Raw genomic sequence first — 27,184 nt, 5'->3', positions numbered from 1 at the left:
AATTCATTGATTTATATGAGTGTTAGATATCAACGTTTATTAGCTTGAGCTTTTAAGTGGAAATGAACTCAAGTTCGTATGAGCCTGTGAAAATTGAATAGTTTTTTTTTTCGATTATAAGAGAGGTACATGAGATTAGTACAATGAAATAGAACCTCTTGATCACTAGACGAATATGCGTGTCACTGCGCTAAATTCTTTTGATCGTATCTTTATATTTTATTGGGCATTTTTCTCAAAGGAGATGACTCCCACTAAGCTAGCACTTTAAGTTTTGCTCAAATTATTTCGGGTAGGTTACTTGGTATAGTTGCCCAATATGTCTTAAGCTTCTATAGCTGGTTTTGGTTTTTGATGGTTCGACTTATTGAGGTCAAGTCCCTCACACTTGAAGGGATTTTCTTACTTTGGTTAATGATCATTTTTCACGATGATGTTTAGATCTTAAAGGCTTAGCACGTTTTATTTTTTCTTTTTTTTTCATCATACACACCGATCACATGTTAACAAAATAGTTTATTCATTATGGTAATTCTATTGTCAACTTTTCAACTGATGTGAGAGGTAAGATCAACCAAAATTCTCTCGTAATTTCCCTACAACAGAAAGGAAAAAAGAGTAAGATTGGTTTGTATGAAATTATGATATATTTCGTTATTCTTTTTATTGCTTTTGGAGGGAAATGTGCAGCGGCAGGTTTCACCAAAAGGAAATCTAAAATAAGAAATTAAAAGTGAAAGCAGAGTGATCTCGTCAGTGGGATTTTTCTTACCCTTTATTTCCCTTTCCCTATCTCGATAAGAGTATTAACTTCAGTTGATGATCCCATCGACCGGCTCAAGCACGACTGTTGAATGATTAGCTATACGAAAGCTAAACTGCCCTCTGATCCCGCGTACATCGACTTTCTCCAATCCGTGCGGAGCCTTGATCTTGAAATTACTCAGCAGCCTGCCAATGGCAACCCCGGCAATCGGCATTGCCAATATCATCCCAGGGCACCTTCGCCTTCCCGTTCTAAAGGTTATGAGCCTGAAATCAACCTTTCTGCCAGCGGCGACCTCAGTGGCGCTCTCCTCTTCGAGGAACCTCTCCAGCCTAAACTGTTCGGGTTCCTTCCACAACTCCAGGTTGTTAGCCAACCACCAAGCATTCACCACGACCTTGGACTCCTTCGGGATCGTGTATCCACCCAATTTCCTTTCCTCGAGATTCATGTGTGGAATCAACAACGGTACTGGCGTGTGCACCCTCAGCGACTCTTTCACCGTGGCCTGTAAGTAGGGCAGCCTGCATAAGTTCGACTCCTTGACGGGCTCCCCCTTCAGGACGGACATGATTCCGTCACGGATTTTGTCCTGGATGACCGGATGGTTCACCAGCTCAGCTATGGTCCACTCGAGCGTCCAGAGAGTCGTGTCTTGGGATGCAATGTTCAAGTTATCGACAAGGTACATAACGTTTGCTTCGGTGATTCCTCCGTCCTCTCGTCATCAATGACGTGGTCCATGACGCATCCCATCTGGTCCATTTCTCCCATTTTAGCCACTATTTCTCTTCTTAAATTCAAAGTATTTGAAAAGATTTTGAGATGTGCTTTAGAAGGAGTCAGACTTATCAGATGGATTCGATTCGACATGGCTAAGAATTAGAGTACATCACATACCTCCTCTTTTGAGTGAAAGTTGAGATTCAAAAATGCGAGCCTTCTGTCCTTCAAATCCCTGCACTTGCTCAAATACCTTGCCAGGAATGGCCTGAGCAGAGGGATGAAATCACCGTAGTTGTATTCAAAGCTCCGAGTCAATCTACCCCTCTCGGAGTTAAGTCTGGCCAACTCGATATACAACCGGTCATCTAGAGACTCGAACTTGGTATTGAACATCATGCTGTACGTGATATTGTAGAGCATAAGTTGCAGTTGCCTCTGGATCACTACTCCCTCGGTCCTCGCCGACCCATCCTTCTTCAGCTCATCGATGACCAAGTCCATCTCGTGTTCCCACATATTGCTGTAGGTCTGGACCACCTTGCTGGTGAAAAAGGGCACGGTCAGGATCTTGCGCATCTTCCTCCAGTGGTCGCTGTAGAGCGTGAACACCAAGTCCTGCTGCCTGCCGCCCATGAAGAGGTCGAACATGATGTTCCAGGGGCAGGACTCGAACTCGGCGCCCTGCATAAGGGAAGGACCTCGCTGGTGATGTTGGGTCCAAGACTACGACTTGGTTCCTGAACTCGAGTCTCAGGAGGAAAATGGGGCCGTACCCTTTGGCGAGGGAGGCAAGGAATATGTGGTTCAGGTCATTTCCGACCTGGAGCCAGTTCCCGAATATCGGGATGGTGAGAGGGCCCAGAGGGAGGTAGCGGCAGCGGGCAAAGGTGGGATAGGTGAAGTATATGGCAAGAGTGATCACCAAAAGAGATTAGAACATCAGAAAGAATATTGAGGCGGGTTTTAGCAAAAGCTCATCCAATAGTGCTGCCATTGGTAGTAGCAAAGCGAGAGCTTGAGATTTGTTTTATGGAGATGGAGAAATGCAATGCAAAAATCTGCACCTATATATATATATAGACACTAATAAGAAAATCTGCACCTATATATATATACACTAACAAATAAAAAAACAAATGTATTATTCGAATTTTCACTTTTAAAATTTTAAGATTAAATCTCAGCAATTTTTTTTTGTTGAATAAAATATTTCATTAATTAGAATAAGATTTAGGTTTGGAGACCCTAATCTCAGTAATTGAATACATGCACTTACGTACCATACAAACACTTCAAATAAATGATCAGAGAATTTTCCTATTTAAAGCACTCATTTTTATCTAAACAACTTCAAGTTAATGGCTTAAGTAATTCGTGTTACTATAAGATTCTTTTAGTGCCATTGTTATGGTAAGTACTTGATATAACTCACGTAAGAATGATTGTCCACTGAGTTTATATTATATTATATATATATATATATATATATAGATATACTAGAGGCGAAACATATGCTACGCATGGGAATGCACATCAGAAAAATTAAAAAAAATATGTTGATCAAGATAAGTGACACATACGTCACAAGGCTCATTATTATCTGACCAATGCATAAAAATAGCGTTATTCTCAAACCGAACCCGACAAGATGGATGTCCCAACCGCTTGTGCCAAATGTTTTCAATATCTGCTTTCATTGCCCGTGTTTTCTGAATGACGGAGACACTCGTCGTAGAAACCAGACCGCCCCGTGAAGTTCACCCACTCCAATCGTACTCCCCGAGGTGCGGTCCTGAATCAAACATAGTTCGGAGATGTAGTGTACACTACAATTAAGTTCCCGAAATAATTGAGCCACGGACAATAAATTGCAATTAAAATCCGGCACGTAGAGAACGTTATGAAGGACCATATTAGCTCCAAATGATATTTTCCCAACAAAGGTGGCTTTCGTTGTACCATTCGGAACATGAATAATCGGACCATCATTAATGGGAGTAATATCAAAAAGATTATCCAAACGGTCAGTCATATGTCGTGAAGCTCCCGAATCAATTATCCAATCAATTTTTGAAGTGATAGGGACAAATTTCTCACCACTTAGTCGATTAACCTCACCATCATCACGTGAGACCATCGACACGAGGTGCTGTAACTGAGCCTCAGAGAGATGGGCCAATCTGCTGAGGTCTGTGGACTGGTCGCCATGGCCTGGGCCTAAGCTGCTACATGGCCCGCTGGACTGGACGAATTAAAATGCTGGGCCGCGGAATTGGGCCGCCATTGCCCACGAGTCATTTGGGCTGGACGTGCCTGAGATGACCCGCCCATGTTGAAATTGCCCGATTGCCCCGAATTGAAGGATCCGAAACCGAAAACACCATTTCCTTTCTGCGCAGGGATAGAAGACGAAGGCACCCCTGTTTTTCCCCCGTATCGCGATTGGCCCGACGGATTCCCCTTCGAACTCCGTTGATTCGACTGATCGGAGGGTGGATATCGATGAAGCTGGTAGCAAGTAGCACGATGATGTCCATTTCGCCCACAAAAATCACAGAACGGTCGACCACGAGGCTTGAAATCACCTCAGTTGGGCCCAAAATTAGGGTTACTGCCCCCGGAGTCGATCGCGATTTTGGCTGCAAAGCCCACTACGTCGGAGCTAGAATCCCTTCCTTAAGCAATCAAGCATTGCGCTTCATCGTGCGCGGCCATCGAATGAGCCCGACTGGCATTCGGCAAGGGTTCCATACTTAGAATTTGCGAGCGAATGGTTGAGAATTCAAGATTGAGCCCGATTAGAAATTGATGAACCTTCTCCTTCTCCTTCTGGGCAGCCTCGATCGCCGGCGTCACAAGTACAAGCCGGTAAATCAAGGTAAAAATCTAGTTCATCCCAGAGACTCTTCAATTTTGAGTAATATTCTGAAACGAATTTCCTATCCTGTCTGAGCAAGCAAATGTCAGATTTGAGTTGGTGGATTTTCGTTTCATTACCTTGTGAAAATCGTTCCCTGAGATCATCCCAGAGAATTTTGGCGTTTTTGGCCCCAGCTACAGAATTCTGTAAGTCTTCGTCTAAGTGGTTGAAAATCCAGGAAACGAGCATTGAGTTGCAGGTTACCCATAGATCGTAATAGGATTCTCCCTCTGCTGGTTGCTGAACTTTGCCATCGATAAACCCAAGTTTGTTCTTTGCCCGTAATGTGGTTTGCACCGCCTGTGACCAGGTGTTGTAATTCCTGCCATTGAGTTTGCAGGAGATAAGCTGGGTCCCGGGGCCATCTGAGGGAGAGAGGACATATGCCAGTGGCATGCTTGCACCAGAAGTTCCGCTGTCTGCATTCTTCGACATCTCTACGACTCAAGGGTGACGCTCAGTTCTGAGACTGGCAAGGAAGAAGCTCGACCAACAAGTAGGCCGGCGATGAAAATTTGATGAATTCCCTCAAGATCGATGCTCTGATACCATGTCAAGATTCGAGATTGGACAGAAAAGCTTATCTCTGTTATTCATTTTCATCAGGTATGTATACAATTCAGTCCTGATTAATAGAAGGAAAATAAGATCTATGACTAAAAATAGGCTATCCTAAGTATAGTAAAAATGGATATGTATATAAATACAATAGGAAGAAAATCATTCCATAATAGGGCATTTTTGTTACTTTTGATTAATTTACAATTTCAATTATAATTTTAAAATAATGAAATTATTATTTTACATATAAAAAAAGTAATTGGAACACGCGAGATAAGCAACGTTCAAAAGAAGAGGAGAAGAGAGAACATGATTTGTTCAAGCGGTTCGACGCTTGTTCTGCTTAAGTAAGATTTCAGATTCAAGTAATTATGAATACAGAAAATTCACATTGCAAGAGTTTACTCCTTAGTGGGTCGATCCGGCTTGACTGGATTAATCAAGGCCCAATTAGGTTTTCGAATACTAGGGTTCACACCGAAAAAAAGAGAGAAATAAGAGATGCGTAAGATATCCAACATCTGATGTTTGGACAACAGTATCCACAACTCCATGGAAAGAGAAGCGGATAGTTATTGCGAGTAATTTACGATTTTACCCTTAAATAGATGGCTCTTATTAATCAAAATATATTTGAAATCAGTGTTATCAGAACCGGACCGGACCGGACCGGCCGGTTCGACCGGTCGGACGGAAAACCGAACCTATGACCGGTCCGGTTCTCTTAAAAACCGGAAATGCCTAAAAAAACCGGTGAATTTTAAAAACCGGCCGGTTTTTCTATAAACCCATAGAACCCATTCGAACCGGCCGGTTGGATGGGTTCTGGATTTTAAAAGGAAACCCGACCCGAACTAGTTGACCCGATTTTCGATCAGCCTAATTTTCGATCCACTGGAAACCCTAGTCCCTTGTTCAGTCTTCACTCTTCACCAGTTCACCTTCGATTCGACTTCGAGGCTTCGACTTCCAGGTTCCAGCTCGGTGAGTCAGTCAATGTTCATCTTCGAGCTCCTTGCCACCCCTTCGAGGCTTCGATTTCCAGCTTGGTGACTCGCAATCGGACGACCGGTGCTCCACCCACAAGGTCGTGAAGTCGCAGACTCGCAGTAGTATCATCATCACTATCAGCAGCTCCCGTTGCTCCCGTTCCCTCTCAGGTTAGTCAAGTCTCTCTTACTAGCTCATTAGGTCGATTGGATTAGTCTCCTCTTCGGTCCTCCCTCTTTTTGTGCCTTTTTCTTTCTTCCTTCCTTTTTGAAGGAAGTAGTTTGAGCCCCCAAATTGACGCTATTAGATTCTAATTGCGGGATTCCTGCCTGGCTTTGTACCTTCTTCTGATCCTGCATAGGAAGCTTACTGATCGTGAAGTCGCAGACTCGCAGTGGTATCATCATCACTAGCAGCAGCTCCCGTTGCTCCTGTTCCCTCTCAGGTTAGTCAAGTCTCTCTCACTAGCTCATTGGGTCGATTGGATTACTGGTTATGAAGCAGTTGCTATACCATTTCAATGCGGAAGAAAATAGACAGGGGATACTGTCAGGGAATCTTGCATGCGGTAGATTCATTAATTTCATTGCATAAGCATGAAAAAGAACGAACCCTTTGCTGACTCAATACTGGTAGGGAGTTCAGAACTGGAACATCATGTCTCAGAAAAACAACATATAAGCAGTTTAACATGGCGAATTTGGTATACTATGGGAAGTTTGGCCTGGGTTTGTTGATCAACTTTCTCATGAAATGTATTTTCTCAAGGCTTCTCCAATATCAATTATTTCCCTTATTCTTCTTTAGACAAAGTTTTATTTTACCATGTTTTATTGATAAAGAAAAGATGCATCAATCCTTCTAGATGGCTGCCTTTCCGTGAGGTTAAATTACCATCCGCGTTGCCATTTATCTGGCAGTATCTAATTTTCATGGTCCCAACTAGAGTAGATGATCCTTTATTATCTCTCAGGACCCCAGTTGGAGTCAAGTCTTAGGTAAATAAACTATATAGGCTCCCCTGCTGACTGAATATTGATTCTCATCCTACAAAATTTAAATGAAAATGGTTATGCAAATTAGGCCATTGGAGTTGGACTACCATTAAATAATAATGCATATCAGCATCTGAAACTAAACCTGTTGTATTCTTCCAACCAGCGCTCTTCATCATGACATGATCATCTCATTATCAATCGGAGTTAATTAGGGCATCTCGGGTTAGAGTCATTCGACCTTGACAGTATTTATACGGACTAGAGGTTGGCTAACGCTGTACAATATATATAGTTCATCCAAAAACCATATGTCTGCGGAAACCTGATGGACTTCTAAGAAAAATTACTGAGGATACTGCTTATTAGACAATGTACTTCATGTCACTGACTGCTGATGCAACGTTCGACACAACAAGTTGTCGGAAAGATCCATCCGAAGAGGTGAACCCCGCTTGTCCATCACATGTAGGTAGAACATCAATCAGATCAGATATTGTCATTGACCAGTTGATATAGAAAAGATCCCGCAAATTAGACTGTTGAACTGGTATATAGCTTTTATATATGAAGCAAACAATGCATGCATGTACTTCAATGCAGAGGACTGTGTATGTCTAAATCGATTTTTATCTGTTCATCCATGCTCATGAGGAGGTCGGCATGATCGATCTCCCCTTTTGTGTGGTTGGGTTATTACTGCCCTGTTTTTATTTGCTGAGTAGCCTGAGCTGGTCTAGATCTGTTCCATCTGTTCATAATTTCATATGTTCTTGATCGATAACAGTTGTGAATTTTTTTTCATCATTATAGGCTGCTAGCTATACAATGAATTCTACTGGTGCTAGCAACAGCAACACACCCACTCCTACGCCACCTACTAGAGAATCCACTCCAAGTTCTTCGATACCAAAAGGCATTAATAGAGGAAAATCTGATTTGGCATGGGCACATTGCAAGGAAGTGCCGTCAGCAAGTGGAAGGAAGGGGCTGCTATGCTTGTATTGCTCAAAAGTTCTCTCCGGTGGTGGTATAAATCGGTTTAAACAACATTTGGCGGGATTAAAAGGGAATGCAGAGGCATGTCGGAAGGTACCAGATGCTGTTCGATTTAGAATGCAGGAACATCTGGTGGGGCACATTATGGAAAAGAAAAGGAAGCGCGATATGTTAGATGAGCAAAATCCATATGCTCCACTCTCCGAGCATGATGAGGAGATAGTAGAAATGACACCTCTCCATTCAAAAGCAAAAGGGAAGGCAACTCAAGATACCCAATCAAAGGCAGCGCCGTCAAACAAGATGAAAATTAATTCGTACTTCGAACCGAGAACAACACCGGGAGCTCAAAGGACACTCAAGAGTGTTTTGCAAAGCAAAGAAGTCACCGAGAAGTGTGATCTTGCCATTTCTAAGTGGATGCTGGCTACAAGTATACCGTTTAATACGGTTAATTCTCCTTATTACCAACAAGCAATCGATGCCATTGCTAGCATGGGGGCAGGTTATAAAGGTCCGGGCTTTCATGATCTTCGGGGGTACTTATTGACAAAAAATGTTGAGGAGGTGAGAAATTATGTTGATAGTTACCGAACTACTTGGAAAGAGACGGGCTGCACGATAATGGCGGACGGATGGACAGACCAATGCAGGAGAACTTTGATTAATTTTTTGGTTTATTGTCCTAAGGGAACTATTTTCTTGAAGTCTGTCGATGCTTCAGATGCTTCGAAGACTGGAGATATGCTTTACAAATTATTCAGAGAGGTGGTCCTATTTGTTGGTCAAGAGAACGTCGTTCACTTTGTGACTGATAATGCCGCTAACTACGTGGCTGCTGGTCGCTTGTTGGAGCAGGAGTTCAGGACAATATTTTGGTCTCCTTGTGCGACTCATTGCATTAACTTAATTCTCAGTGATATTGGTAAGTTGGACGAGGTGAATGATATTGGGACTCATGCTTCGAAGATTACTAAGTATATCTACAATCATTGCTTTGCATTGAATCTAATGAGAAAATTCACTGGTGGACGAGAAATTCTACGCCCTGCTCCAACTCGTTTTGCCACTAATTTCATTGCATTGCAGAGTATTTTAGCACAACAGAATGCTTTGAGGGCTATGGTAACATCTAGTGAATGGACTAGTTCAAGCCATGCAAAGGAAAGTAAAGCAAAAGAATTTGTGAAACTGTTATTTGTGGATTCTTTCTGGTCTGAATGTGCAGCCATAGTGCAGATTAGTGAACCTCTTGTTCGTGTATTACGTATTGTTGATAGTGATGAAAGGCCTGCTATGGGATTTTTGCTTGAAGCAATGTACAAAGCTAGGGAAGAGATGTTGAAAAGATTCAATAAGAGAAAGAAGAAGATTGAGCCGTATATCAACATTCTTGATGCTCGATGGGATAGGCAACTCCACAAGAACTTGCATGCTGCTGGGTATTGGTTGAATCCCAAATATCAGTATGACTTGACCGAGATGGAGAAGAATAGAGGAACGGTTTCCGATTTGTTGGATGTGATAGAGAGATATTCATATGGAAAGCCCTCATTGCAGACAAAATTAACAAGTGAAATGAAGATTTTTAAAAATGCTGAAGGTGATTTTGGAAGAGTATCCGCAGTATCCGATCGCATCGTGATGGCTCCGGGTATGTTCTAAACACTAGTATTTTTGGTCATTATTTCCTACTTTATTTGAGTTTGTTCATTTTCTTATTCTTATTTTCTTTATATATGATTAGATGAGTGGTGGATGTGGTATGGCTCGAGTGCACCAAATTTACAAAAGTTGGCTATTCGTGTTTTAAGCCAAACTTGTAGCGCCTCGGGTTGTGAGCGGAATTGGAGTTTGTTCGATCATGTTCATTCTAAGAAAAGGAACCGACTTGAGCATCAACGGTTGAATGACCTTGTTTATGTCCATTATAATTTGAAGTTGCAACAAAGGTATATACAATTGCTTCTCTCCATTTTTTCTTTCTTACTTTACTAGAAGTTTTGTCTCATATTTAGATATTTACTTTGTTTTGATGATCTGTTGCAACTTGCAACATATAAGTATACAAGAGATGTTTGTTTTACAGGAACTACTTCAAGGGTAGAAATTATGACCCAATTGACTTCGAGAAGTTTGCTTCTTATTCTACATGGGTACTAGAGGATGAGCCACGGGCCCTATCAAATGAAGAATTGCAAACATTTAGACGACATTTGCAAATGTGCATTCAAGAAAATGGAAATGACGGTACTAAATATTCTTATTTCATTCCAACTATTTTCATGATAGGTTGTATATTGTCATTTCATTTTTAGTAGTTATATTCCTCGTACAGATTCGTTGGATTTGAATTTGGAAGATCTTGATATGGATGATGGGGCTGAAGATAATATTGATGGAGGGAATGTCAATGACCGAGTCCAAGAGAATCCATTATTTGAAGCTCCTGAAGCACCACATGATGTTGCAGCTGAAGACAATATTTGTGGAAATTATGGTGGAGATTGGAGTGCATGGAATTGTTGATGATATTGACTGATTAGTTAGTCCTTGTTTGGTTTGATTTATCAACTTGTAATGGTGAACTATGACTTATCTTTATATTTTTTTGGACACATTAATTATTATCTAATATATATTACCATTTTATTTTTATTTTTTGTATTCTATATTATTTTCTTAAAATAATATATATTTATTTATTTTAAAAATAAACAAGCGGTCCGACCCATCGAACTCCCGGTTGAACCCATGAACCCATGACCCCATGCCTCGGCCGGTTCGATGTCCGGTCCGGTTCTGATAACACTGTTTGAAATGAGTAAATTGGAAAAGAAAAAGTGAGATAATTTATCCTTTATATAATAGTATATATATATATATATATTCTTTTTGGATGAGTAAGTTTATATATATATTTGCTTGAAACTTGGGCATCTGCCCCGTTTTTCTATAAAAAAAAATGAGTACGGAAAGTAATTTGCGGTGGTAGCAAATATTTCGAATTAAAAAAAAATTCAATCCCCTCTTAATTGAACTCCAGAAATGGATCTTTTTTTAATGTCTCCTAAAATAAAGGAGGAAGAAAAAACTTGTTCAATCATCCTCTAGCAAAGAGAGACACTTTCTTGAAATACATAAAAACAACATAAAATTTTGTTGATTTTACGAGCAATCAAAGAAGAGAAAAATAGATGATAATACAAAAAAGAAAAGAGGAGAATATTTCATTGCCCTCCAAAATCATATGTAAATAACAAAGGGATCGATTACTTGCAAAGAAAATCTTGTCCACTTGAATTGGAAAAAAATATTTCTTTTCTTTTTTGGGTAAACTATTTCTTTTCTTTTTCTTTATGTGAAAGACATATCTCTGTATATAAACATAGTGCTTACAAAGTCTCGCTTATCCCACAATTAATTACTATTGATGTATCACAATTAATTCCTGCCCGTGGGCTTACAGACGGGTTCATAGGTACCTCGTTATCAATATATATATATATATATATATATATATATATAAAAGATGAAGATCTCACAAATAAATATTTTAAAACTATAAATAAATTTTGTATAATAAGATACTTTTAAGTAAAATATATCATAAATCGTATAATATGTAGACAATTAAATAAATCAAAATGCATAGATTATAACTACGATGGGTAAAGACTTCACATCTGAAATATAATGAGAAAAATTCATGATTAGAAGAATTTTATCCTCAAGTGTGCCGACCTCAATTCGAATATGAATTATCTAGGACTCATTGAACTTTCGAACATCTTATTGAATTTTTAGGTCTCACTGGGTAAGTCGGAAGGTCCCTATGATCAGTCGTGAAACACATTGTCATCTATGATTACTTCTCAATCAGTTTACCGATTGACTCAGAACATCCAATGCGCCGTTTATCTACCTCATATTTTTTGTCAATTTTCATGCTATATTATTTCCTACTCAATCAAGAATTACGCATTGAATTGTTTATAGAACGATGCACGATTGATCAAGTATATATCTTATTTAAAGGTTTAGGATGCCTGTTTATTGGCCAAAAAGTATATACCATGGTTCCCTGCATCTGTTTAATATATATATATATGTGGCTTTATACCTCATAAGAAACTAAGAAGTACGATGAATCCCATCAGTAAGAATCAGACCAAAGACTTATAGATTTCAAATGAGAGCATGTGTTCTTACACTTAATCTCGTTTTTCCAACTTTTATTTTCTGTTTATATTTATTAGAAGATTAAGGAATTATCGTTAACAAACCTAGAGTGATAATTGCATTTAAGTGGGCCACTGTCAATCTCCTAAGTCCTAATTTAATCCCTAGTAACAAATTATTAGGATTTAAGATATTTAAACGGGCCCATGTGTATTAGAGAAAGCGGCCCAAAGAGGCTGAATTATGGGCCATGAAGAGGGCCCTCCATGGGGAAGAACAAAGTCCCATAATAAGAAGAGTCCACGAGAACAAAATATTAAGAATTAAAACTTTAACTATAACTTTATCTCGTTTGGATTGAGAGTTAAAAAACTTTAACTTTAATTTTAACTTTAACTTTAACTTTAACTCAACATACTACACAATAAAAACACACGTTTTCCAAATTAAATTTATAATCTCATCTCATTTGCCCTTTTTCACAATCAAAATCAAAGTTACTTTAATTCTAAAACCAAACGTAACATAAAATTTCTTACACAGACTGCCGTCAGAGTGGACGGACTTTAACTGTAGTCTATAGTGTAGAAATTCAAATCAAATGAACATGAATGTGTTGGGACCTGGGGGTCAATCGAGAAAATATTCAATGAGTAACAATCACGTAATTACGTAAAACTCAATCAAAAATCTGACATATATGAAAATAATAGTTATAGTACTGAAACTTAATAGTTATAGTACTGAAACTTTCCCTATCCACATTCAGATGGGACAATTGCTGACTGGATATTTTCTCCGGTTAATATTGTATCTCAGGGGATGAGAGAGAGAGAGCTCTATACCACATGAATGACATTTTATGATTTGGCAAATCCCATTTCTTTAAAAGACTTTGACTTGTGTTTAGTGCCATTGTTGTCCCTTCCCCATGCTTTGTTTAAGCTTATATTAATGGTGTTTAACTTGAAGAGCTTTTGGCATTCCGCGCAGCAATATGGTACTACTGACTTTATAACCATTTGATTGATAAATAAATAATAAATAAATAAAATATCGAATCAAACGGCTATAAAGTCGGCGGTACCATACCGCTGGCGAAATGCTAAAATCTTCCTTAACTTGAAAGATCTAAAGTAAGTTTTATATCTTTTCATGACCAATATGCAATTTCGATCTATTAGTATAAATAAGCCAAGTTCACTCTTATAACTGGAAAAAAAAATCAAGTTATACCGAATAAGATTAATCTTTTAAAACAAAATAATTGCAATCATTTCAAAATTTCATGATATTAAAATATTTGTGCACTTTGTTTAAGTAAGATTGTAAATTATAAGGGTAATAGACATTTGTCCTTCTTAAATAGAGCAAGCAATAGATAATATATATATATATATATATATATATTTAATGGAGTAAAGTAAAGTGGAGTTAATGGTTAAAAAAAATATGTGTTAAAATTTATTGCTAAATTGATTAAGAATATAAAAAAGTAATTATTGTATTATTGAATAGTTGAAAAAATAATGAATAGTTAAGATAATTTAGTTTTAAAATTTTGAATTAAATGATAATCGAGAAAAAGTACAATAAAATAAAAATAATTATTATTTTATCGTAATTGAAAGTTGAGTAAAGTGAAATAAATATTTTTCACTCCACACTCAATTATAATAATTCGCCATGTTATAAAAGCAGGGGGCAAGTTTCTATTTTGAGATGATCCAAATCAATTTACCGGTACGTCCACTAAATTTAAATTGTGATCTGAAAAAAGGGTAGGATAAAAGCCCCACCAACACTAAGAAAAAAAAGCCTTTTTCAAATAATACATGAACAAAGTTCACATGAAAAAAAAAAAAAAGGTTTTTCTTCAACTCCAAAGGCCTCTCATGATGTTTTTCCTTCTTTTTTTTTTTCCTCCTGAATACGCTTTTCATGATGTTTTTGGCTATATTCTTAGATATTGTTCTTTATCACCCTTGTTCTACCTTTTTGGAACCTTTTTAACTTTCAAATTTAAATTCTTCCCTATTAAGATAATCATATCTTTTAATTGAACCATATTTTTTTTAATTACAAAAAAAAGCTCATGAGATTAATATAATAAAATAGAAATTTTAATAATTAATAAATGAGTAATGGTAGTCTCATTGAGAATCGAATTTAAAACATCTTGATTATCAAGTAAAAGCGTGCGTCGTTGCGCTACATCATCTTTGATATTGGATCGTCTCCTAACCTTTAGATATAGCAATGGGTCTCATATTGATCCTATATATGGCCGTAAAAGGGACTAAGGGACGGTTCGGTTAAGAATCGATCGGTAGCATTTCTCGTATATACGTATTTACATGTATATTTTAATGGAGGTGGACAAGTACTAGGAAGCACCTGATTGATGGGGTTTTCCAGCTCAACATATACAAAATATCATTAACAAAGAATCAATGTCTAAGACTTTAGTAATAAGTAGAGCCCACTATCAGATCTTGCGATTGTGAAATGATATATCGGGACAAAGTAGCTTTCAAAGAAAAGGACACACCGAACATGAAGAAAAGGAAATCAAAAGGCACAAAATCAATCATAAATGAATACTTTTGCTTAATTGAAGACAACAAAATAATCAAAGAAAAGCGTATCGTAATTACGCACGCTTTTATTTGATAACAAAAAAATTTTCAAAATTAATAGTTATGAAGCTATTTATTTGTATCATTTTATAAATTATAATAATTTTTATTTTATCGTAATAAAATAATAGACCTCATATATTATTTAAAAAAAAAAAAACAAGACACACACGGGTAAATAGGAAAAGGAAAAACAGTTCGTTCATTCATTGTCCTAAACAGTGAATCTCCGACGATGCCCTCTCCGCGTCCCAAAAAGAAGAAGAAGAAGAAGAAGAAGAAGAAAAATAAAAAGAAAAAGAAAGAAAAAAACAGATTCTGAATGCTCACGTGGGTGCCTTGCTTGATGTGCCCTCTGTCCCATAATTTCACTTTTTTTTTTCCTTCAAAAAAGAAAATGAAAGAAATGATTTTCAGAGCAGGTGAGATTCACAAGTTGTGTCGTCAGATCGATTGAGCAGTGTCGACTGATCAATATCTGTCGAACTGGCTGTAATAATTATGTGGACCGTCCAGGGAGCCCTAGTGCTTGGGCTGGGATTTGTATTAATCTAACGATTGAGAGGATCCGATATAGCATGGGAAAAAGAATACTGAGATTTTTCGCCGAATCCGTATAGTTTCTTGTATTTTCACTTCCTTCTTTGAGCATGTATATTAATCAAAGCTCTAATAATCAAACTAGCATTATTATTTTCTTGGGTGAACTATCATTATCATTATAATTGTCATCACGTAATTATTAATTAATAAACGGACCGCGTGGTTATCTACAAAAGCTAATCACTTCGTCTTTATCTGGTAAGATTAAATTTTAGAGTGATCCATCGTGATAATCTCAGAATTCCACGTTACATTTGTTGTGCAAGAGATGCCTTGGATCCTATCTATATATCGAGGGAAAGGGAAGCATAAATCTAGCTTAGATTCTTAAGCGTGACTATACAATTTTTCAAGAGCTTCAAAGCAGATAAAAGTGAAGATGCAATCAGATATCGAAAAATGTGTACTTTCTATTTTCGGTATGCGCATCATATTTGGAAGTTAAATGGCCAACTAATCTAAATTCCAACTAATTTGATTTATTAAGGAATAAAGTTATTTCAATCGTGATTTTTCTCCATTCACAACATTCAAATTTCAAACTTTGTTTAAAAAAAACAAGTATCGGATCATGATATGATAATATAAACCTACGTTATTATCGGGAAATAATTATTTAGCAATGCGATATCAAGGAACAATTACTATTGATAAGACCGTGGGTTCGAGCCCATATAGCCCCGAGGGTACCGGGCGAAACCCATGGACGGGCACCTCCGAAGCACGGTGGCAACGAGAGCTCGAGGGCCCTAACGACTCGAGACCCTTTGAAGCTCGTGGGACTCGGAGGCTTGAAGCCATTGGAGGCTTGAGGCCATCGAGGGCTCAAGCTACTCGAACCCAAGGTGGTCAAGCCCTCGACGATTTGATGGCCTCGAGGGTGAGGGAGCCTTGCAGGCTCGACGACCTTGGTGGCTAGGGGTCTCGAAGGCTGCGAAGGTTCGATGACCTCGAACACCAGAATGCCGCGGGTCCCATCGAAAGGTCGAAGGGCTTGATGGTCCCAACCTCCAACTGTATCTATTATCTTGATCCTCGGACCAAAACCCTAACCCACGCACGACGTGTTTCCCGAACCACCGAACATCAACGAGTTTCTCTGGCAACCGAATGGGCCTTGGGCCCCATAAGGCCCAAGAAGACTCACGCACAGAAAAAAAACGCTAGAACAATGGCCTGTCCATGTATAAGAATGACGTAAATTAGACACCTGTAAATAGAGTCTTCGTTCACTGTTCAAAGTGCGCATTTCCTGAAAAAGATTCATATTGATTTGACATAAGTTCTCGCTCGAGCGTTGGAGGGGATTTTCTGGCTGTGGAACCAAATTTTTGATTAAACAGAGAGAAACACGAGAGATTAGTGGGAGAACCAGTCGAAGATCTCGGGATTAGGGAACATCAAGAGAAGATGAAGTCCGGATAATTTTTATTTCACATCAGGTCACCTGCACTAATCCCCGTTCACGGTAAAAACACAGTCTTTGGATTGGAAGCTACAGTGCAAGTGCAGAGCACATGTGGGTCTCACTGGATATGTGACACCATCATTATGATAAACATTAATGCACTGTCCCTATAGCATAGCTCGAATTCGTAAAATTATCGCCAAGTGGGCCAACGCAAATGTGTGTATATGTATATATAGTATGTATTAATTCCCACCAATTGCGTTTGCTAGAAGCAGCTTGAGATTCATACGAGTGCATTTACGAGCAGAAGATGGGAGTACCTGACATCCATCCTTCCGCCATTAATGAACATACATGAACAATTGCCTCTCTTCACTTCTTCCTTATTTATTGACAATTCCTCCCATCCAATGAAGTACGGTCTACTTGAATTTTCCTACTCTATACATAGAATGCATGCGTCGGTGGGAATACGTTGAAGCTGTAACAAGCCGATGGTTATATGTGCATGAACGAAAGAAAAACTGACTAAACCTAATCTAACATAGGCATATTTTCTTAGTATCGAACTTCTCGTGCGGCTTCCTTTCAAAAGGGTAGCTCATGAACACAATGAAAATCAATTGGGAAAACGTATACACTTATAGGAATTGAAAGTACGCCTTGTATGAGAAACTATATATGCCTCCACATATATATATATATATATATGAGGTTCAAACTTAAAAGGGATAAGCGGAGTGACAGATTATATAAACATTAATGGAGAAGACACAGAAAAAAACAAAAGCTATTATTTTGCTAATACAAACCATTGGCTTGAAGAAATATACTGAGCCCAAAAAATGAAAGAAATCATGAGAAAAAACGCAAACGTTTGATGTTACAGTCCGGCAGGTTGTCTTGTCGCATTGGAAGAATCCCGGTCTCTTTCCCTTCAATATCTTCCGGTCAAATTAGAAAGTTTGACTTTTAGTTGTAAGGAATTGTTGGGGGCGGCGGCGACGCGTATGAGACTCCCTTAATCGGCGGAAGTGGGACGTTCTCCGGTGAGCTTGGCGGTGGCGGAGATGAGTAAGAGTAGGACGAGTGTGGGGGAGATTTGTGCTGCCGGTGCTCTTTAGGAGGTGGGTGGGGCTTCGAGTGGTGGTGGGACGATGGCGGCTCGGTCTTTGGTGAAGGCGGCGGAAGCGGAAGCTCGGGGGTCACACAACCAGCGGAGGGAGGAGGGGGAGGTGGCGAGGTGTGACCTTCTTCTTGTGGGGGTGGCGGTGGTGATGAGTAGCCGTAATGAGTTGGTGGTGGTGGTGGCGATGAGTAACTGTAATGAGTTGGTGGTGGCGGTGAAGGGGGAGGCGGCGATGGGTAGCTGTAATGAACTGGTGGCGGAGGTGGCGAGGAGGATGGTGGAGGTGGTGATGAGTAAGTGTACTCAGTTGGTGGCGGCGGCAGCGAGGGGGATGGTGGAGGTGGTGATGAGTAAGTGTAGTGAGCTGGTGGTGGCGGTGACGGTGGAGGGGGAGATGCATAGCTATAATGAGAGGGTGGCGGTGGCAGTTGTGGCGATGAGCCATTAGACTGAGCTGGCGGTGGCGACGGTGACGGGGGCGGTGGCGATGGGTAACTGTAATGAGTTGGTGGCGGCGGCGGCGGAGATGAGTAAGTATAGTGAGGAGGTGGCGGGGATTGTGATGGGTTAGGGGGCGATGGGTAGCTGTATTGAGTTGGTGGCGGAGGCGGCGGGGATGAGTAAGTATAGTGAGTTGATGGCGGTGGCGGTGGCGGTGGCGGTGGCGGAGGTGGAGTCGTCATGTGCCCGTAGGACGGAGGGGAGGAGTACTCAGTCGGCGGTGGCGGGGACGGTGGGGTCAGACGTACAACGGGGGACCCTTTTTCGGTGGGAGGCGGTGGCGGGGAGCTGTAGGAGTAACTTTCCTTGGGAGGCGGCGGTGGCTGAGTATGCGAAGAGGGTGATTCCTTGTGACTAGGAGGCGGTGGGGGAGGACTTGCCTTTCCGGAGGGTGAAGATTTGGATGTTGGAGGAGGAGGAGGAGCCGATCTCGTGGCCGGTGACGACTTTGATGTGGGTGGTGGTGGAGGAGTAGATCTCGACGAGGGCGAAGAACTCGATTTCGGGGGAGGAGGAGGCAGCCTCCTTTTCGGGCTAGGTGATTGGCCTAGACGGGGAGGTGGCGGCGATCGAACCGGCGGTCTCTTTCTAGAAATGGGCGGCGAGACGGGCACCGGAAAACCGCTGCTGCTGCTGCACTTGAATTTGCTGCAGTCCACTGGACGAGCAGCTTCAGAGGAGCATTCCTTGGCTGATCTCTGATCCGCCTTCCCTGGAATACAATTCTTTCGCCCGTCGGAGACCACATTGCCACCGCTTCCACCACCGGAGATGGCGCGACAGGCGGGAGCTTCCCCGGTGAAGTAGTTGAATGAGTAGGTGAAGTTCTGGAGCCTCGGGAGGCGGCAGACCGCAGCAGGGATCTCTCCGGTGAAGCCATTGTGAGCGATGTCGAGCTGTTCCACGCTCTTCATGCCGGCGATGGACGAAGGCAATGAGCCCTGGAGGTTGTTGAAGCTGACATCGAAGACCGTGACCTCCTTAAGGAGGCCGATCTGCGGCGGCAGGCACCCCGTGAGGTTGTCATTGAGCAGGATGATCTCGTTCAGTGTCTTCCCCATCTTCCCGATGCTTCCCGGAATGCAGCCTCCGAGGTTGTTGTTGGCGAAAACCAGGACCGACACCGGCGAGTTCCCGAGATTTTCCGGGAGCCCGAACTGGAACCGGTTGTCATTCAGGAAGATGGCATCGAGGTCCTTGTCGAAGAGCTTGGAGGGGACACCGCCCTCGAACTCATTAAACCGCAAGTCCAAGTACTTGAGGGAAGGCAGGGAGATGACCACCTTCGGGAACCCGCCCACGAACCGGTTGTTGCTGAGGTCAAGCTCGTGGAGGAGCTTCATCTTCCGGAACGTCTTCGGGACGGTCCCGCAGAACCGATTCGAGTTGATGTGGAAGAGGGAGAGGTCTCTGAGGAGTCCAAGCTCGGAGGGAAGGTATCCCGCGACGTCGCCGTGGTTGAGGTCAATGCCAGCCACGACCCGAAGGGACGGGTTGGAAGGGGAGGGAGAGCAGAAGACGCCCATGTAGGAACACACGTCGGGGCCGACCCAGTTGGCAGTGAAGTTGAGGGGGTCGGAGAAGATGGCCTGCTTCCATGACTGGAGGGCAATGTAGGCTTGCCGCAGCCTTGGGTTCTCAAACCTGAACCTTGGATCTACTGTCACGTTCAGATCGTCCCCTTCTGCCGCAGAGCAGGTCTCGAGGGCGAGAGCCAGTACAAGCAGGGCCAAGAAGCGGCCCCGGGAGTGCAGACGAGACATTGGTCGCGACAATGACGACGGCGGCGGCGGCGGAAGAGGGAGGAGGGGAGGGTTACACCAATAGGAACATTGGTGGGGAGGAGGCAGTCTGGAATGGGTTTGTCTCAAATCTGATGTTTTATAAAGGGAGTTGCGTTGTTGCCCAATGCAATGGAAGATTGTATTGGTAGGCCACTCTCTCTATTTTGAATTTAAATTTTTTTATTTTATGTATACTATAATATTCGAAAGTTCAATAATTTTCATCTAATTCAGTTTAAATCGAGTCACTCCATTAAAAAATAAAGCTCTTTTTTTTGGCTGAATATTAAGGTTTTAGCTCTAACAATAAAAAAAAAATTCAATTTAAAATATTCGAACCCGAAATATTATTTAAGAACAATAAACATTGGATTATTTAAATTATGCTGATTTTGTAAATTTTTTTGTTTTGGGGGATGGAGGTCGAGCCTTTCAAATGTGAAACATTTTAAGTGGGGTCAAGGGGTGCGAGACAGCTAAAAATAATGGGTGAGTTGGGTGTTTTTAGGGCAAATGGATAGGGACAGTTTAAAGACATCATGGAAATTTCAAATGTTTTTTTATGGACATGGAACTTGGAAGCACGTCTCCTAACCCAAATTATATGTCACATTGATAGAACTTGGAGGAAGGACGTGGAGCCCTCTCCTTCCTCCTTTTCTCACGAGCCTCGTTTGATGCATTACGCGTCGATTTTACAGAATAATAATAATAATCATCATCATTGAACTCAACCATCTACGTCTTATGTGTTCGATGAGTTTTGGTTCGGTCCTGGGATCATATTGGACCGTGTCGAACGAGTCGGTGGGTTCGGAGATGGCACCAAGGTAGGTGTTAGGGGTGTGGGATCCACATATAACCTGTCTGCACGATCCTTTGAGACATTTTTGCTCACGAATCTTTCTCCATTCTATATTTTCTGGGAAAAAAATTAATAATCCACTGGAAAATCAAACCGCGTCAGTCAGTATTGTACTTGGTAGACGGTACACGCTTCTCTTTTCTTTCTGATTCCATTCAAGTCTGTGTACTGCAGCTCTTTTTTTTTTCTTTTTTAATATATAATTTTAATTTATTTATTGGGTTAATAATAAAAAAAGTCTAAATTTTTTACATTTTAATAACCCTATCATGAACTTTTTTCCTTAATTTTAAAATGCAAACTTTCGATTTAAAAATAATTATAGTACGACGTTAAATTTTTTGTTAATTTAAACGAAAATTGCTGACTTATAGGTCGAGTGAAATCATCAGTACCCTTTGTGATTAAACGGAAATTACTGACTTATAGATCGAGTGGGATCATCAATACCCTCTGTGATCGCTGACGACACCAAATGAGGGGATGGTGGGGGACCGCCCTGCCTCCTCGATTTTATCTTCTTTTTTTTCCTTTTTTAATTTCTTTTTTCTAATTTTGAAATAATTTTATTATTAAAAAAAAGTATATTTTGTCTCACTTGAACTGCAATCAACAATTTCCATCCAAATTAATCAAAAATTTAACGCCGTACTAGAACTATTATCAAATTAAGATTTTATATATTTTTAAATTAAAGATAAAAATTCGTATTAAAATATAAAAATCTTATACTCTTTCTTTATTATTATTAACCCTCATTTATTTTATCGGCCCACAGGGGACAGCTATGAGCTCTTCTGACTCTTGTCCTTGTTTTCCTTTTCCTTAAATTTTGCCTTTTTATTTTTCTGGCTTTCTTTTATTTTTTATAAATAAAAGGACAAGTTGCCACCAGACTAGCATAGTATTCCATAATTGAATTCAAAATAATTTATCAATAATTTCCTTAACGGCTATAACAACATAAATTACTTATCTACTTACGCAGGCATCTATTCCTTTTTAACTCCGTAACCTTCCCGAGGGGATTCAAATACCAACAGACCCAATCAGGATGCAAGAATTCAGGTGAACTCGTATCGTCTCAGACACCTGAGGCATACCGAACCTCGACTAAATGCTTTTACCAATCCGAAGAGATTGCTTCTATGAAGTGACTTTACCAGGGTAACTCCTGCTCCAAGAAAATCCGGTGATTTCTCTATGCCTATATCTTTTGAAATACAAGGGGTTTAAAAAATTAAAAGAAAACTCATCAAAGAATTTCCTTCCATTACTCGTCGTATGGTATGTATCTTCCGGAAGTGCTGCTGTTAAACAAAGGCATCCGGAGGCACTTCTTCTGGAATCTGCAAAACACAGGAGAAAAAGCAGCTGTCACGACCTTGCTTGCAAGTAAAGCTCTGAAGATTCACAACTCTGCTGAGAGGGCTTAAAGGCACTATTATCAGAAGCTTTCATCTCCGGCTCAACCTTGTTCTACTGGACGATTATAGAAAGTTAGAAAACGCCGTGTATTAACTTGCAGTAAGAAGCCTTTAAATGACAGAATGTGAGATCATTGCATTTTCAGATAGAGAACCTGCCATTACTTTTCATTTTCGGAGTGAATGGAAATGCTTAAGAATACATGCAATCCTCCATGCTCCCCTATCATATACTATGACTCTGTATTCGTCTTTACTTGCTTGCATTCATGAGAGTGGGAATGAGGGGAAGGTCCTTTACCTCTCCAGGATTCCATTTCTCTTTCAGCCATACACTCGTATCTCCAGGTTGAGTCCCATTGTGCATGCTATTTCTGTCGGAATGAAAAGATAAGAATATGAGGAAGACTGACAAACTCATAAAATTAGTTTAGTTGTATACAGGCAGTTGTACTAAATAACATATTCAGCCTTTGCTGATGGGAGAACCCACATGGATCTACCATGAGCCTGTAAACAGCACCAGCCAATGGAACCTTATGAAACTTATAGGCCTTTTCACGAAACCTAATGAATGAATGGCCACAAGTCCAAATCACCAAGGCTGAGATCATTTTGACAGTACTACAGATGAGGTCTAAATCTAAAACCAAAGGGAGCACAGCACCACTCTACTCTGACAGAAATTGAGGTTCACATCAATCTAGTATCCGCTAAATATTTGCAGAAAATGTCAGCGTAGATGCTTGGATAGGGAGAAATAGACTGTCTAAGCTGTGACAGGGAATCCGACTGACTGAGAGTTTCAATTTATACTTACATAAGTTGAATTTCTGAAGTTGTTTGCGCAAAACTTGAACTAGATTGGTTGCTTGCTGGATTAAAAACTTGTGGGGAGACAGTTGCAGTAGAAAACAGGTTGCTCACGGGACCAAAAGCACTTGTATTAGAACCTTGTGCACTAGAGGGCAGAGAGTTCACATGCATCTGCGTTGGAAACTGGCTGCTATTTGTACCTGCATACAAATTACCGTCAGAAACTCTGAAATAAATCCACCACAGTAACCAATGAAGTGCATGTACCTATGTAAATATAGATATTAAGAAACTTATAAATTCCAGAGTGCCAGCAATAATTTATTCCCTTTCTTTACCCAAATGATTTTGAAATTGATGTCAGCAGCCTCATTTTGCATGCACGGAACATGGTATCAGCATTAAACGCCTATCTTTTGGCTGGCTGTATTATCAAGTGGGGAGGGCCAAGATTGCGAAACTGTACCTATGCTTCCCGACTGCAAATTGTTTGTACCAAAAAAGCTCGGTGTCATGCCTGAGTTTGAAAAGGAACTCGAGCTTGCAGCAGCTGCCAATGGACTTAGGTTTCCAAAAGCAGCAACTGTTGGTGTGGAGGGCCTGAGGAAAAAAATAGATTCCTTAGTTGCCAGAACAAGGCACAGCAGATCTTGATATGTTTTATGGATATCCATAACATGAAATACTCTCTCTGTAGTTCAAAGGAAGCTGTCTATATCCATCAAATAGGTGTACTTGAGCAGAAGAAATGCCTTATATTTCTAAACGGGAAAAACAGAATTTCAAGTGAATTGTTCTTGCCTTGCTCCCAAAGCTCCGCTCAGTGATGCAGCTTGACTGAAAGTTGAAACCACAGGTGGGCCAGCACTTGCCACTAAACTCGGAGAAGAGACCTCGCCTGCGTTGGAATTGGACCGAGGTACATATGGATTGCGACAGAGGTTTTCAAATTCCACTAATTTGGAATTCAGCAAACTCCACTCCCTTTCAACCTGTCATAGAAGATCTTCATGGAGGATAACTTTTAAATGACACAAGATCCACTAAACAAAGACTCACTCTATAGTTTCTATATGGCCTAGATGGGCTAGATCCTTAAGTTTCAACATGTGATCAGACATCCAAAAAAAAAAAACTCCCGTAAAACCTTGTATCATATGCAAGAAGAAGACTTCATGTTAAACATAGAATAATGAAATTCTTACAAGTGCCTGCACACTCAGTCCACGTCTAGCATCATCATACGCTGCTGCACGCAATTCTTCATAGCTAATATCACCAGCAATGTCACAGGGAAAACTGAAGGAGAGAATATCAACAGAAAAATCAAAACTGTGCCAACATACAGGGAAGGAAAGAAGAGAGACAATGATGCGTGAGAAAGAGAGACTCCAAAAGCATATCAGGCTGAGAGTGGAGCATACTATCTCCAATGACCGTAACATGTAAGCTTCCACAGCGGTCTTTCATTCTGAAAATCTTCAATAATCAGGCGTCTGCAGGCATCAGGATCTGTGCATCTTTGTAACAGAAAGAAATTAATCAACAGGAAATGTGAAGGAAGCAAGCATTCGACATACACATAATGGGTTAAAGAATAGGAGCATAGACCATTGCGTAAGCTTACGTGTGATTTGCCGGTTGGGATTGGTTATCAGCAGGGCGGGATGAAGGAGTGGTGGCATTACGGGTCCACTGATTTGAAAAAGGCTGAGCTCATACACAAAGTACAAGCCATTAGATGAGGTCATGGCAAGATGATGCAATCACACTATAGAGATGGAAACGTAGCAGGATAACTGAAGCGATCATGATGAAATTAGGAACCTTTAGCTGAGAGTTGCTCTTAACACCAAACCCGTATGGATTTGGGTTCTGCTGCTGCTGAAAACCGGCCCGAGTGCCGAATCCAAATCCCCCGGCTCGCTGCTGCCGTTGCTGCTGCGGAGTCGAGTGAAGATATCTACACCGAGCACCATACTGGCAGCTGCAAGCAACATATCAGATTCAGACAACAACGATGATCGAAACATTAGCACGGAAAATGCAATTTCGACACACAGACTGAACTCAGCTTCACATTTACGCCACTAAAACCCATAGAATGTTACAACACTCGTCCTGCTCAAACCAATTCTCTTTCAGTCACTTGCATATCTTAATCTCACTCAGGCTTGGATAAACCCTAGTGGAAGAGATACAAATTCAGTAGACGAAGCTCGTAATGCCATGCAACAGCCATTCATTATAGTCGATTTTCCGATTTCCCTCCCGTCTTATTCACTGATTAAAAAAACATGCAGTTTTTCTTAAATTTCTCCGCCTGAACATCATCAGGGTTTGAAATTCGCACGCCGATAGCGCAACGGACAGGAAGGAGACGGGTTGCCGGAGAAGAGGTTGTTCACAGAAGAGCCAGTATACAAGTTCGACGGAAGGGGAGAGCGGAAGGGAGGGGGGTAACCTGCCGCGCTGAAAGTTTCTGCAGAGCTCTTTCTCCATGTCGACTTCTACTTCCTCTGAGCCACTTCAGTTCAGTGCTCCCTCCTCCTCCTCCTTCTTTCAACTGTAGAGAGAGAGAGAGAGAGAGAGATCATATTATAGACATGGAAGTGGCTTCAAGCTTCCGCTTCAGGCTAGCAAGTAGGAGGGAAAGGCCCCCCGGCTATATTTCCCAATTGGGCCGGGCCTCTTGCTGGATTCAAAACTGGGCCAGGCCCACTAACGGTGCACTGGCCCATGAAATCAATGGAGATTCAAGGGTCTTGAATTTCTTTCCCTTTTTTCTTTTCCAAGTTAGCTCAAGTGATTCAACACTTATTTTCCTTTAAAACGGATCTTAAATTCATATCTTATCTTATAGATGAAAAATCTATCCTATAAGAGTTTTATTTCTTAAAGAATCGACCTTAACTCGATCTGAATTAGTAGGAATCTAGTGACCTTTTGGATGTTATAATATGCACTATAAAGAATCCTTTTGTTCCAAATCGACAATCGATGTTATTTTCATTTTTTCTTGTAACTCGACCAGATTTGAGCAAATCAGTCAATTACTTCTTGGTGAATCGGTATGAAGCAAGATTTCGTGTCTCAGTAGCATCTTTTTTTTTTCCTAACCCGGGGTGTCCGAGCTTCACTCGACTAATTTCCGAGGCTCTGTGAACTCCCGACGGCCCATGGAGTGGATAATTACGCCAAAGGCGCTCCGGTGACCCCAAGGGGATTCGAATCCGGATCTTAGTGCAAACTTGGATGCACATTAACCACTAAACCGAACCCCTTGGAGTTGTGTCTCAGTAACATCTTGCCCGCATGGTGTAACGTTTGTTCTATTGTCCATCCGAACAGTACATAACGGTAAGTGGGGATTATAACTCTTTGGGGGGCATTTGGTTAGTAGATTATTATATTAGATTACACGAAATATTAAGATTAAAAGAAAAATATTAACCATAGAATCAATTTACATTGAAAAATAAGATTGTTGTGTTTGATAAATATATTGAGTTGCGACGAATGTGAACGATTATATGATATATCATTTAATTTTACAATTAAAAAAGCGAAGTTCATGACTATAATCTAAGAACATCGAGTGTTGACTTTCCCAACCAGGTCCATTAAATCTTAACCTGGAAAAGTGATTGATGGAGAATACATCAGTTTGTTCAGATTTTCCCTGGAAAATCTGCAGATTAAAACAAGCCAAACAGCTCCTTAGATACGCAAAGGTAGCACGAATTTAACACTTTAACACATTAACACATTCTTGATGCATCGGGTCCATCATAAGTGCCAGAAAACTTGAAAATGAACGCGAAACTGGCCAGCAAGTTAACTACCCGATCATCGATTTGTAGTTTTGTT

At 40.6% G+C, this 27,184-nt stretch overlaps 3 protein-coding genes and 1 pseudogene across 3 annotated transcripts; 1 reads left to right on the top strand and 3 right to left on the bottom strand.

Annotated features, from left to right (window-relative positions):
• Nucleotides 1-701: 701 nt before the first annotated feature.
• LOC116193588 lies at nucleotides 702-4,847 on the bottom strand (annotated as a pseudogene).
• Nucleotides 4,848-7,330: 2,483 nt separating this feature from the next.
• LOC116193587 lies at nucleotides 7,331-9,622 on the top strand. The gene is made up of 2 exons (XM_031522327.1): nucleotides 7,331-7,426; nucleotides 7,772-9,622. Exons 1-2 carry the CDS (start codon nucleotides 7,331-7,333, stop codon nucleotides 9,620-9,622), a joined length of 1,947 nt encoding a protein of 648 aa, XP_031378187.1.
• Nucleotides 9,623-17,460: 7,838 nt separating this feature from the next.
• Nucleotides 17,461-20,944, bottom strand: LOC116193586 (leucine-rich repeat extensin-like protein 2). The gene is made up of 2 exons (XM_031522326.1): nucleotides 20,906-20,944; nucleotides 17,461-20,365 (listed from the first exon to the last, which is right to left on the bottom strand). The coding sequence occupies exons 1-2, from the start codon at nucleotides 20,942-20,944 to the stop codon at nucleotides 17,765-17,767; spliced, it is 2,640 nt and encodes an 879-aa protein (XP_031378186.1). The 3' UTR covers nucleotides 17,461-17,764.
• Nucleotides 20,945-21,968: 1,024 nt separating this feature from the next.
• On the bottom strand, nucleotides 21,969-25,935 carry LOC116197988 (zinc finger CCCH domain-containing protein 16). Its single transcript, XM_031528278.1, has 10 exons — nucleotides 25,779-25,935; nucleotides 25,142-25,301; nucleotides 24,942-25,024; nucleotides 24,739-24,834; nucleotides 24,520-24,613; nucleotides 24,116-24,306; nucleotides 23,781-23,914; nucleotides 23,319-23,514; nucleotides 22,800-22,872; nucleotides 21,969-22,420 (listed from the first exon to the last, which is right to left on the bottom strand). Exons 1-10 carry the CDS (start codon nucleotides 25,814-25,816, stop codon nucleotides 22,385-22,387), a joined length of 1,101 nt encoding a protein of 366 aa, XP_031384138.1. The 5' UTR covers nucleotides 25,817-25,935; the 3' UTR covers nucleotides 21,969-22,384.
• Between the last annotated feature and the right edge of the window lie 1,249 nt (nucleotides 25,936-27,184).

This window comes from Punica granatum, chromosome 2 (genome assembly GCF_007655135.1).
Source record: "Punica granatum isolate Tunisia-2019 chromosome 2, ASM765513v2, whole genome shotgun sequence".
Classification (NCBI taxonomy): Eukaryota; Viridiplantae; Streptophyta; class Magnoliopsida; order Myrtales; family Lythraceae; genus Punica; species Punica granatum.
Note: the sequence above shows the minus strand (reverse complement) of the source record. Positions and strands in the feature narration are given on the sequence as shown.